At 29.7% G+C, this 13,749-nt stretch overlaps 1 protein-coding gene across 15 annotated transcripts in view; it reads right to left on the bottom strand.

Annotated features, from left to right (window-relative positions):
• trol (terribly reduced optic lobes) overlaps nucleotides 1-13,749 on the bottom strand; it is a 1,106,314-nt gene that overhangs the window by 34,996 nt on the left and 1,057,569 nt on the right. For all 15 annotated transcript variants that reach the window (XM_075355875.1, XM_075355878.1, XM_075355883.1 and 12 more), the window contains 3 exons: nucleotides 7,490-7,639; nucleotides 6,472-6,690; nucleotides 670-832 (listed from right to left, as the gene is read on the bottom strand). In XM_075355875.1, coding sequence (XP_075211990.1) covers nucleotides 670-832; nucleotides 6,472-6,690; nucleotides 7,490-7,639 — 532 coding nt within the window. The remainder of the gene's footprint in view (nucleotides 1-669; nucleotides 833-6,471; nucleotides 6,691-7,489; nucleotides 7,640-13,749) is intronic.

The following is a 13,749-nucleotide window of genomic DNA, read 5'->3' as shown; positions in this document are numbered from 1 at the left end:
ACTAGTGTATGGTGGATAACGTTTTTGTCTAACAAAGCAATTCTTTCTGCCGATATGATGTCTTTACATAGCATGGTGACAAATTGGATAAATTATGAACACACTTTTAACTAAACTAACACTTCAAAGTAAAAAGATAAAGGTGATTAAAAAATCAAACGATTAACGAAATTAAAAAGATAAGCAAAAGTGATTAAAAATAATTATGGAAAAACAATAACATACACAATGAACAACGGACTCGCAATGAGGAAAATAAAAACATTTGCTTCATCATAACTGCATGATGTCATCTGTGTTGCCATGCCCTATGTATTGTGCAGACCAGTGATAGAAGGAAAGTTACCTCCCTCAATACAACATTCAACAAGAGTGAAGTGATTTAAATTACTAATAAAATTGTGATATCTTAGAAGTAAAAGAAAGAAACAAACATGCTAGTGGGCCTTATAAGCGGCATTTTGGACTGTTAAACCAGCATAATTTTACATAAATTATACCAATATGTTTCCATTTTAACAAAAATGCCTCAATTAAACGGCTGCCTCAAATAACCAATGGTCCTATTAACTGGAATCCACTGTATTATATGTATCTTGATTTTCTCAGAAATTCTAGACAGAACTCTTTTTGAGTTTATTAAAAACTAATTAGCAGAAATATAATTACTTATGCATAGGTTTTGGAGTTGGATATGCCAAATACGCATTGCCACCGAATGCTGGTTCACCCACTATAATACTTCGCTCACAATGTCTACCTCCTTTGTTAAGAGGACACAAACATTCTAATCCTTTTTCAGAATTGACACACCTCCCGCTTCCACAGACACCTGTAAATGAATAAACAGTACAAAACTAATTGAAAGTAAAAATAAAAAGATTACAATAAATATACCTATTAGGTGAGCAAAGCATTATAGTTTAGATTTCCTTTATCTATTATTTCATTCCTCACAGCTTCCTTGTAAACCGATGCACATAAAAACTCCAAAACTGACTTTGTATATTAAATGAAAAATGTTCCTAACAAATTCAATAAAAGAAAAAACTTCAGTATGAATATTCTGATTGTATATGTATATATACAATCAGTAAATACATGAATGTATACCAGTTCACATTTCTACTGAACCCACACTTTTAAAACTATACAAATTTATGATCTCACAGTTTCATAATCCTGATTACATACAGTGATCTCCATTCTAAAAAATCATTTGTTAGGTTACTTTAAATGGTAGATTTAATATTATTTTTAAAATATTACATTACAAATAAAGAATGCAATAGAAAAATTCACAAAAATTAATATCAGTAGAAATATTAATGCTACAATTGGAGAATTATTAAAACTTTCAGCTTTTAGGATTTTTATTTTAAGCTTAATATCTCAAAAATCATTAAGATTACCAAAATTAAAATTAGTTTATTTTCCTATTGTGTACATTGCACTCTGTTCAACTAGTGAACAATAAGCAACACCCCATGGCCCATGAGATGAGAATGAAATGTACGACATATGAATGAGGTATAGTCTTTTACAGACTAAGGCCAGTCATTCCTGAAAAGTGTGGTCAATTGAACCCCAATCACTAAAGTATACTGGTATCCAGAATCTAGTATTCAAATCTGTACATAAAAGCAACTACATTTTACTAGGATTTGAGCCTCAGAACCTTTGACTTAGAAAATCATCTGTTAAACAAATTATTTGCAACGAAGAGTTAACCACTAAACCAGCTCAGTGGGCTTTTTGAGTAATTATTTTATCATATAAAGCAGAAAGGCCATAAATTATACTATTATCTTTCTAATAACTTCCATAAAACCTTCAGTAACAAATTCCTGTAGCTGCTAAAAGATCCACTTTCGAACAGCATCAGACTTCTTCATTGGAACAAAACTTTTTACTCCCTAGAGCTTGTTTTAAGGATCCAAACACATGGAAGTCAAAAGGTTCAAGGTACAGACTACAAGGGAAATGTTACAAAATCGTCCACTTTAATTCATGGATTGTAGCCACTGTTTGAGTGGCCACATGAGGTAAAAAAACAAACAGAATGTTGACTTTTTTCCCCACCTGTTTTGAATGGCTTTTTACTGGACCATTCAGTAAATTTGATAATACTTGGCATTTATAGTATGCCGCTCTGTTACAAAATCGATATATAGAACTCTCCATGTATCCCAAAAGAATGAAGAATTCATTTTTTCAGATGAAAATGTAGTTTTTGCTTTTCGATTTTGAAGATTAAGGATGTCACCACTGCATTGATGATGATTTGCTTTCTGTGGTAAAATAGTGTACCTAAGTTTCATCAGTAGAAATTTATAAAAACCACTTACCAATAACTTTTTTAGATGTGTTCATCAGTAATGACAATAGATTGTAAAAATTCATCACCTTTTTTTTTATAGTGTGCAAACAATGTATAAGCCACCTGCAGGCATGTCTGCTTGTGTTCATCCGTTAGCATTTGTGGAATCCAATATAAACATACTTTTCAGTAATTAAATTGATTTCTGATACAACTATCCATATTGCAGACACATATTGAGTATGGAAGTAATATTTCACAATGTATTCGACAATAATTTTGAATAACTGTATTAATCTGTCAGCTATTTCTTCTATTGATGTTTTTGGATGGCAAGAAGACAGTTCATTTTCTACATATTCTTTATCTTTAAAAAAAAATTAATTCCAGTTAATTTTCTACACATTTTTGAACAGCTGAGTGCTGAATGACTGGAATAGGTTAGTATTGTTTTTCACCCATCAAACACTGCTACCAATTTTGGCTTTTGCTTCTTTATTTGGCCCCAAGTTGAAATTATAATTTAAATTCAAACACTTCTCGTACATGCTCATTCCAACATAAGCAGTTTCATTAAAAAAAAATATAAAATTTAATGTTTTACTACATGTTATTTTATTAAAACTTACATTTTGTAACTGTTTATTCTAATAAGTTTCAAATTGTAATTTCTGGATTAAAGATAATAATAATTTAGAAAACTAGTAAATAATAATCTCTACTTGTTTTTATTTATAATATACTGTACAATGATTTTTTTTCAACTGGAGTTTCTAATCATTATTTCACGAGAAAAAAAATTAAGTGGTCAAAAATATTCCGTAATTTATCACTGACTGGATAAGTATGTACTTAATTTATTGATGGATGAAGGTTGGGATTTAAAAGTCATGTCTGGCAGGATAATGACTTCTTGCTAAGGACTTCACATCCTCAGAGCGTACAGTACCCATTCTATCTTACCTTTAGTACCACACACTACTCATCAAAATCAAATTCTTCATGAATTTTCATTCTCAATTTAATGATACCGTATCCTTCAGTAAGTGTGAGAACAATTGGCATCCTCTTTTTTATTTCAAAATAAAGCTCATTTTCATTTTAAGTGTGCATTGGTTTTGAAATTCAAATATATTTTTGGAAGTTTCTTATTATAATCAGGAATAGTCAACAGTTCTAACTAAATTGTTTAACTTAAACAGCAGTGCCAATTTTAAGATCTGAGATATATTAAAAGTAAAAATGGACAAGTTTTTTTTTGCCAAAATTCAGACTACAGTACTATCTAAACAGGAGTCAGAATATCAAACATTTTCAATGGCAAAAACTTTTCCCCTTTTATATAACAACTATTCCATTTTATATAACAATATTCACTTTAAGAATACTAAGCTTTGATTATTCTATTATTCCTCGATACGCAAGCCGATTTGTGCGCTGATAAAACATCAAATTTAACTTGAACACAAAAATAAAATTTTATAATTTTTAAAGAATAAACTTACTATTGTTGGGATTTGTGAAACAATGTACTAGGACTATGTTGCTTATGCTTCTCTCTCTCTCTCTCTCTCTCTCTCGAGTTTTACAAAAAAATTACAATAACTCAACAAATCAAAAAATATTACTAACAGCGATGAATAATACACATTACTTATAAAAATAACGAAAAATGACAATAAACATATCTGACTCGGTGTTCCCATAACTAGTCTACTTGAGTTCATAGAAAAACTATTATGTAACTACTTGTACACATCAGAAGTTAACAAAATATCTTATAATACTAAGAAATTGGCCAATCCAAAATTAATTTTAATTTTAAACATAATTTGTCATTATAACATGTTACATTTTCAATAATAATATTGTTTAACGTTATTTAAAAAAAAAAGTCACAGATAAGCATAAATTTCTGATAAATCCATGAAATGTTTTTATGGAGAGGTCTTTGACATTAAATTCTCATACCTGCATTCTGTACAAATCACAGTTTATGAATTTCCTGATTAGTTTTCTTAACATACTCACTGCGCTAAACAAACCACGTCGAAATCCAACACAAAACTGACACTTTCCGATGGTCTCACCAGCCTAACCCAACAACTATTTCTCTGAATTATTAAGTCTGTGTGAGTATGTGTACTCACACAAACGTAACGCTCTTTGTATAGAAAACGTTTGTTCATTTTTCAAACATGATATCATATTTCTTAAAAAATTTCAAGAAGGAATTTTTGATAACTAATGAATCATGCTGCTATTTAACTTTTACATTTTTCAAAAAATAACGTTCGTCAAAGTTAAGAAATCCATATAAAAAAATAATTTATAATAAAATAAAATGCAAATAAATTTACCCATTTAAATAAGCCAATTCAATTTAATTTAAATTTAGGTCAGAATTTACAATGTTTACAGAATTAAGGATCGATAGTAAGCAAACAACATTCACTTTTCCAACAAAGAGAGGAGAAGTTGGAAGAATAGTGCAATTATTATCGATAATTAAAATTACTTTAAACAGTGGATTTTCAGAATAAAATGGTTTTGAGACCAGTCTTAAAAAGCTGATGCAGTAACTCAATTTTTTTAAATTCAGCTACCAAATAACTGAATATAAACTTGTATTTCTTTTTAATAGTGTCAGATTTTTATACAGATAAAACCAGAAATGTTAGCAGTCACAGTGTGTGTTTCCATCCAGTATTAATGTCAGATGATCCTTTGCCACTTTAAATCACAGTTTTCTCCTATCCAGCAATGAAAATTTGACATTGTATTTTCTCCTAAATATTTCCTGTTCTACCAAAACTGGAGATAGTTTTAGAGCAATAACCTCCAACTTCTACCATTTCTTTCAGTAAAACAGGGAAAGAATTGGTAGCATCCATAAGGATGCCTTCAAGCATTTATTAAGGAAGCTTTATCAACACTTTTAGTTACTGCATTAACCTTGTAATATCAACTATGTTTTTACAATGAGACTAGACTCTTCTAAATAACTGTACAGATTAAAGAGCAAGTATTCTTTATCTTACCCGAACTGTTCCTTTACTACCATGACAGTTTGAACAATTGAGTTAATCCTTTTAGTTGCCCCCTTCATTTGCATTCATTTCTCCTTTGAAAACTTCAATCATTTTATACTTACTAAACTCAAACTCTTTTCTTTCAGCTATATGTTGAAGCAGAAATTACATCAAAAGAAAAAAAAATTGACTTTTTACTATTTAAAATATAAATTGTGAGTAATAAACAAAAATTAACTATGACTAATCAGGACTATCACTATAAACAAATGTTGGTGCTCTTAGTACAATAAAATTTAGAATTAATTGAAAGTAAACTAATGAGTGAAATAATGCAATAAACAGTAACTTAAAAAAATGTTTGTAATAAAATATAAATAATAAAATGGAAGCCCAAGAATACAGTAACAGACATACAACATTAACATTACACCTTCAATGGCAAATTATTACACAATATTTATCAACAATAACAAATAAAGAGTAGAGATTAGGAATGGATTGCAACTGACTGTTACCAATGAATAACAAATAAAGAGTAGAGGTTAGGAATGGATTGCAACTGACTGTTACAAATGAACTGATCACTTAATCTTAAATTTTGTAGTTGCGTAATTTACTTTAGAAGAATGTTTCTGGATGACCTGAAGTGACCTGAACACACACATATATATATATATATATATATAAGCTGAAGAAATAAAACAACACTACAGTATACTCTGTTTTGCTAAACTGTTAGAACAGTTATCAAACTAATAATGCATCATAAAAGTACTATATTTGATATGCAAAAATAAATATTTCTGGACACACATGTTACTACTTGTGTTATAACAATGAGTCTGATTTTGCCTGAAAAAAAAAATTACGATGAGACACAACGTCAAATCAATCAGGTAATATTGTAAAACCCATCTTCTTCCTTTTAATAGAAAGTTTTGTTCTGAAAATCATCATAACAATTTTTAAAATATTTAATACAGCAATCTATATTGGAATAGTTTCTTTAGATCTACTTTAGTAAATAGTTATTTTTATCTATAAACTAATATAAATAAGGATAAACAAAATATTCAATAATAACTTACTACAGATACATAAAACAAGAGATTATACCTGGATAGCAAGGTTCACCAACATGGGAACAATTTTTACCACTAAAACCTCGAGGACAAATACATCTATATCCTTGTTGTGTAGGCGATTCTTGACACACACCATTATTATCACATGGATTAGCAGCACATGTCTCACAATGGGTAACACCTTCTCTTTGAATCGCATTTTTAATTAAGTCAACTTCCACTTTACTTATAGCTAATCGGCTGATACATCCTAAAAAAAAAAAATTGGAAAAGTGGTAAAATTACATTGTGAATGTCTCAGTAAATTTATTAAGTAAAAAGCTCATTTTCCTTCAAAGAAATCATAGAACTCTAAAACAAAACATATTTTTGCATATTTTCTGCCAAAAGCACAAGTTCTATCCATTAAAATTTAATAATCTGAGAAATAACACTTATATGTAAATTAGACTATGATTTCGGATCAACTATAAAAACAGAGCACTTCTAGAAATAATATATATATAAGAGAACAATTTTATACATATATAAGATATAATTCTTACTCAGTTTTTTTTTTAATTCAGGGAATTTATATCAAATAACATTCAGAGAATAAAATTATAATATTATTTCTTGTTCATAAAAGAAAGAAATAATATACTGATTTTATAGCTCACTGGTAAATCTGAAATGAACCTATTAGAAGTTTTGATATTCTAACATACCAGTAATAGAATTACTTTTAAGATTCAGACATTTTATTCTCTTTAGGATGACAGAAAGTTGCAAATGCAAGCCTTTTAATAAAGCAAAAATCATGAAAATCAATCATAAGTTGTTCCTTGGTAATTTGGAAAAATGCATCCAAGTTAAATAAAAATGGGTACAACAACTTGCATTATTATGATGTTAGCATTTATTTGTAGCTAATGACAATAATGTCATTAATAATTTGTTAAAAAAGAAAAATATATCAACTAGACATTATTATTTCTTTAATAAAAAAGATCAAGATTAGATTTTATCATATGGACTTAAGTAAAATTTAATGTTATACATTAACATACCAACAAATCCAGAATTTTGTCCTGTCACTTTTTGGATGGATGAGATACCAGGGTAACCACCAAGGAACATAGGTTGTAACAGATCAAGGCCTTTAAAATTTCCAGTACTAGATCCTGAATAAGGTCCTTCACCATCAACATAGATTTTGCCTGAAAAAGTAATAAATAAAATAATTATTAGTTTATTAATAAACTGAAAATAATAGTTTCAAATTCTTACTTCGAATATACAGTTAAACCTTAGAAAAATACAAATAATGTACGAAATATTATGCCTTGCAAAATCTGTTAACATATACTTTATTAATTTGAAGTAAACTTAACAGATTGTCTTATACATGTAATCTTCATACATTTTAAAAGAAGAATTGATGTTTGAGAAAACAGTGATACATAGTTGTAGCTCACACACTATAATAGTGTGATATGAACTATGAGAAGGAGAGAGAATGATTTGACAAACTTATAGGTCTACCTTTTTCTACTGATATGCACTTTTTTATTCTGCCTTAAATAAATGTTTCACATTTGTTAGACAATGAAAGAGTGTTCTATTTGTATTTTACAAAGTTGTTTGGACAAAAACAACTTATTAGTAATTATTTATTCAAAAACAACAATAGGCTGACATCATGATGGATGACAATGAAGTTTGTAGCACATGAAAAATGCCATACATGACTGGAAACTAGGATTTCCAGATGAGAAATAGATATGTTATGTCTCCACCACAAAGATCAGCTAGCATTATTAGCCAACTGACTAGTAATACTATTTAATCGTATAACCATGGTAATGAATGACATTCATATTTATCAAATGGCTGGCATCTTTCTGCTACAACTTCACTATGATCCAACATTGACATCAGTCATATTTAAAATAAAAAAAGAGAATATAATTAAGGAGTAAGGCTTAAAAGAGTAATCTTCCTTAAAAAATGCCATATTTAGATTAGGAGTAACACCTGGGCTGGAATCTGGTATATATCAATACGTAATTAAATATTAAAATATTACTACACAAAAATAATTTTTTGTAAATTCGTAAACAGCTTAAATGTTTGATACATTACTTTAAGCTACATTCACATTACATTTACTTTAGATTAAAATGATAATGCATATACCAGGGCTATATAATATACCAATAAATAAAATATATATAGATATATACATCCACAGACATAATATGTTTAGGATCAGACTCTGTAACCTTTCTCCAAAATAATAACTTTAACAAAAATCAAATTGACCCTCCATGAACTATCCCTGGATATATCCAAAACAAACAGGAGAAATTTGTTTGGTGAACTGAATCTAAACAAACTTCACAGCTTCATTTATCATCAAACCGCATCTCAATAGATCACATCTAGAGTTGTAACTTAGGATCTAGTCCCACCACAGGTCACTCCCTGACAGTCAACCATGAAAGGTCTTTTAAGAAATACTCCACCAGCTGAACCAAGCAACACCAGAGTTCAGAGAAGGCAGAATTTGGATACAATGGACTGTCAGAAGATAACATGCTATCAAAAGCATTGGAATGCGCCAACACTACACACACAAACAAAAAAAAGTCCAAAATCAAACCAAAGCAAATCACCTACATTTCCACACATGATGTAAACTCGCTCATGCAGACTAGTAAACTAAAAATAATAACTGGCCTAATGGAACAACACAAAATTCTCATCATGGGTCTAAAGGAAATAAGAAACACCGACCAGGATGCCATGAAATCTCAAGGATTTAGACTCTACAAAGGTATACCTGGGAAGAGACTGATGAAAAAGTCCCAGAGTCTGGAACAGGCTTTTTAGTCAGCCTCAAAGTAATAAACTCCATACAAGAATTCAAGTCACATCCCCAAGAATCTCAACACTCACCCTAAAAGCACCTAATAAAATCTACACTATAATAAACATCCATGCACCAACTAATAAAAATAACTGTAAAGAAACAGAGACTGCAAAGAAACAGAAAAGTTCTGGAATCTACTTGACCTGACTATAAATAACATCCCCAAAAACCATGTTAAACAATTAATTGGAGATGTTAATGCTCAGCTAAGCAGAGAAAGAAGATAACATGACAACACTGGAAAATGACCCACCCAAAAAAAACATAAAAACTGACAGAGACTTATCGATATCTGCAGAAACCACAACCTAATATTGAAATCCACATATTTCAAGAGGAAATCTCAAAAACTCAAAACCTGGAAACAATCTGACTACAATAAAGGAGAATGGCAACTAGACCATGACTTAATGGACAAACACCACCACAAGGAGATCTACAACATAAAAGTGCTACGAGGAGTAGACACAGGCTCAGATCACTATTTAGTCAAAATTAGAATTAAATGTATTCCCCAACAAAAGTAATAAAACCAAGCTCCTAAAAATTAAAAAAACGGACTCTACTGAACTAATCACTAATGAAAATTACCAAAAAGTAACCATAAAATAACAATCACAGATAAACTTGAAGATCTAGTCAACAACCTTAAACAAATTGCAAAAGAATTAGTCCCAATAAAATCCTATAAAAACAACAATGGTGGAACAGTGAATGTGATGAAACAGTAGAAAAAAACATCAAGCATGGCTCCTCCACCAATTCCAAAAATCAGAAAAATCCTTCTAAAATCTAGTAAAACAAAGAAAAGAAATCACCTGAATCCTAAGGAGAATAAAAAGACAACACCATAAGACACACTGAAGTCAATAGAAGAATTCAATGAAACACAGTTGAGAAACTACTACAAAAACTTAAAAAATCAGCTCTAAAAATACAAACCCCCAACCTTACTAATAAAGAATGAAAATGTAAACTGGCTCATAACAAAAAAGACAATGCGGAAAGCCTAGCTAAATATTTCAACAAACTCCTAAGTTGAAAAGAACCAACAGAATTCCTAAACTCAACACCAACACTCCAATAACAACACCACCAATAACACATCAACTCTCCCACAATAAAAAAAGTCTACTAAGCACTGGGTGAGATGAACTACAAAGCAGCAGGAGAAGATCAGACTTTTGTAGAGATCTGAAAACATGCAGGAAGATCAGCAAAAATTGCCGATCATCAATAGCTGTTGAAGAATCATCCTCAATAGGTTCAGTCCACAACTTGAGAAAGAACTAGGAGAATACTAGGGAGGTTTCAGACCTTGGAGTTGTCCATATCAGATCATGAGTCTCAAGCTAATAATGGACTACAATCGGAAAAGAAACAGAGAATCCCTACTGAAAATTCTAAGACACCTCAGACTACATATCAAATTAATAAACATAATAAAACTGACCCTCACAAACACTAAATTAAAGGTAAAATTCAGAGGCGAGTTCTTGGAACCTTTGGAGATCAACAGGACTGTGCCAAGGTGGGCTCTCACCGCTATTATTTGTACTCTAGAAATGGTAATGAGGGAATGGCTCAAAAAATGCCCCCCAAAAGTAAAATAGGCTGAAAAATCAAATCAAACTGTCTTGGTTTCGCCGATAACTTGACACAGCTAGCAAACAACTTTGATGAAGCTAAATCACAGATATTAGAACGTCAAAACATTGCAAATAAAACTGGCCACAAAATTTCATTCGAAAAGACAGAAATTATGCTCCAAAAACCAACACGATTAAAAGAAGTAAATGTAAATGGTAATAAAATCAAAATAGTAACCCAATTTAAATACCTTGGAGAAATAGTAACAAACAATCTAAACGAACAAGCCTCAATCTAAATAAAAAGAAACAAACTAGCTAAAGCTCAAAAGTTAACCTGGTACACTTACAATAAAAAATGTTTATCAATAAAAGCAAAAATAAGAAACAATACAGTTATAAAACCAGAAACCACTTATGCAGCAAAAATACTTTTCCACCTGAACGAATAGTCAAAGACAAACAGACAGACTTCAGAAAATCGAAAGAAGAATCGGAAGAACCTGCATCAATAAAAAATACCAGAAAGACAAGCAACGGTGGATAGTGCTCAACAAAGTTGCATACAAAGTTGGAATCCACCACTGTTACCATGCGTAAGAAGAGACTAAGATTTTTTGAACTTATCATGAGGATGGAAAATTCAAGACTTCTGAAACAGCTAGTACAGTACAATCACGAATCAAAAAACTCCAAGACAGGATGCAGATGGATCAGAGAAATAAAACAGGATCTGAAGGAAATTGGCCTTACACCAGTAGACACCACAGATAAGATAAAATTAAAAAGCAAATCAAAAACTCTCTTCACACTCACAACACGAATGTTTTCAACACTAGAAAGAGCACAAATATCACAACATATGAAAAAGCACTAGGAGGACTGCAAAGCCCAAACAGTCCCATCAAAGAGTCTTTGATTACAGATTGACTAAAGTGATCCTACGCAGTCATAAAAGATAATAATAACAATCTTCTACATTTCATTTAGAACCTCAGTTTGAGTTATTATTTTCTGTGGGTTTTCAATCATTTAACACTGTTTATTAACACTTTTAAATGCTGTCCAAGAAATATTTTTGTTCCTTTTCCGTTTTTTGACTTCACAGTTTTAATTTTCCAAACTAAAAACATTAAAAAAAAAAATAATACATATAAAACACTCATTTTTTAAATTATTTATTCCAGAGATATCTTCATATATAATGTGTGTTCATAAGTTATAATGAATTCTTGTAAATTTTAGAGTTTTATCAGTTTCACTTTTTAAATACAATTAATATATAACACCCTACGGATAACTAAAACTTCATCAAATATAACATAATAATTTAGTAAAGGTAGAATTATCAAAGAAGTATTAATAGATCTTAGCAGATAACCTGGAGAACAGAGCTGTTATTTATTTAATTACAATTATCATTGATTGATTAAAAAATGTGTTAAAAAAATCATCATTTTTACAGAAAAAAACAGAATTACTTAGAACTCTCAACAGAATTTTAGTTTCAGCAGTAAATGATAGTTTTAACTTAAAATTATTAAAATTCAAGAATTTTTAATTTTAATTCAAAAATTATAATAATTTGGATTTGAGGAAATTAATGATCTCTATATATCCTATAACTAACTACCTTGTGATTGTTCAGCAATATCCGCAACATTTCAAGGAAAAAAATATCAGAAAATAAAAGCCCGTGATCCAAAGATAAAAGAAATACCTAATAAACTGGTTTAGCCAATAATCAAGTTAAAACAACTGAGGAAATTTTACCTTCATGTAGGCAGCTGGTACTGAGGTTATGTTACATAAAATGATTAAATCATTACGCTTAGAAAAATAAAAAAATTATAACACAATTTTTTCATTATACAACATAAAAAACCTCCTCAAATGCAATCTAACAAGACCAAGTAAGAAATCAACTTTCAAGAAGTTTTTGTATCGCAGTTTGATTAAAAATCAAGCTAATTTAAAATAAGGTCCTGTGGAATGAATGATATGAATATAAAATGATACATGTAAGGAATATTACAGAAACTTATATACTGTATAGAGACTATATTAATTGCTAGTTTTTAAAAATTGTAAATTTTTAGAGTATATATTATACTATTTACTGTATAAATTTTTACATATTAGAGTGATAGTGAGAACTGTTTTCATTCACAGCCATTTTACAAATATAAAAATCTATTTTTATCTACAAGTAAGTTATATTTCACTTGAAAGTTACACTTAAAAATAAGAAATACACTTAGCCTAAAACATAAGATAAAACTAACAAGATAATTTTCTCAAATTTAAAAAAATAATCAACAACTGTATTTAAACCCTAAACAGACATTGAACAATCAAAGTATGACACTAGAACAACAATAAATGCTCACGGCAAAACAAAATCTATTAGAACTTCCAATCGCAGAGTTCATGGCAATGAATAAAATTATTCTTAATTGATATGCACAGAAATTCTAAGAAAAGATTAACTTGTTGACAAAATATAACACATGTTTACATAAGGTATCACCCACTACCATCCTTTATTAATGACCATCAGTTTATAGGCTGGAAATTGGAGTCATGAATGTGACAGCATATCTCTCCCTAAGCAATATAATAAGTTACCAATTGGATATATTATTTTACAAATCTGTTTTTTAATCACTTAATTTTTATTACTGACTACTCTGTTTTTCCTTTCCTTTCTGTCTTATGGGTTAAATTCAACACCTGAAATTAAAAATAAAATCGATGTTTCTTTTCTGTTTCTGTATTACAGAGTTTACCATCTTGAACAGATTAA

This window comes from Lycorma delicatula, chromosome 2, assembly GCF_047948215.1.
Source record: "Lycorma delicatula isolate Av1 chromosome 2, ASM4794821v1, whole genome shotgun sequence".
Lineage (NCBI taxonomy): Eukaryota > Metazoa > Arthropoda > Insecta > Hemiptera > Fulgoridae > Lycorma > Lycorma delicatula.
The sequence above is the reverse complement of the archived record's forward strand: the minus strand, read 5'-3'. Positions and strand labels throughout refer to the sequence as shown.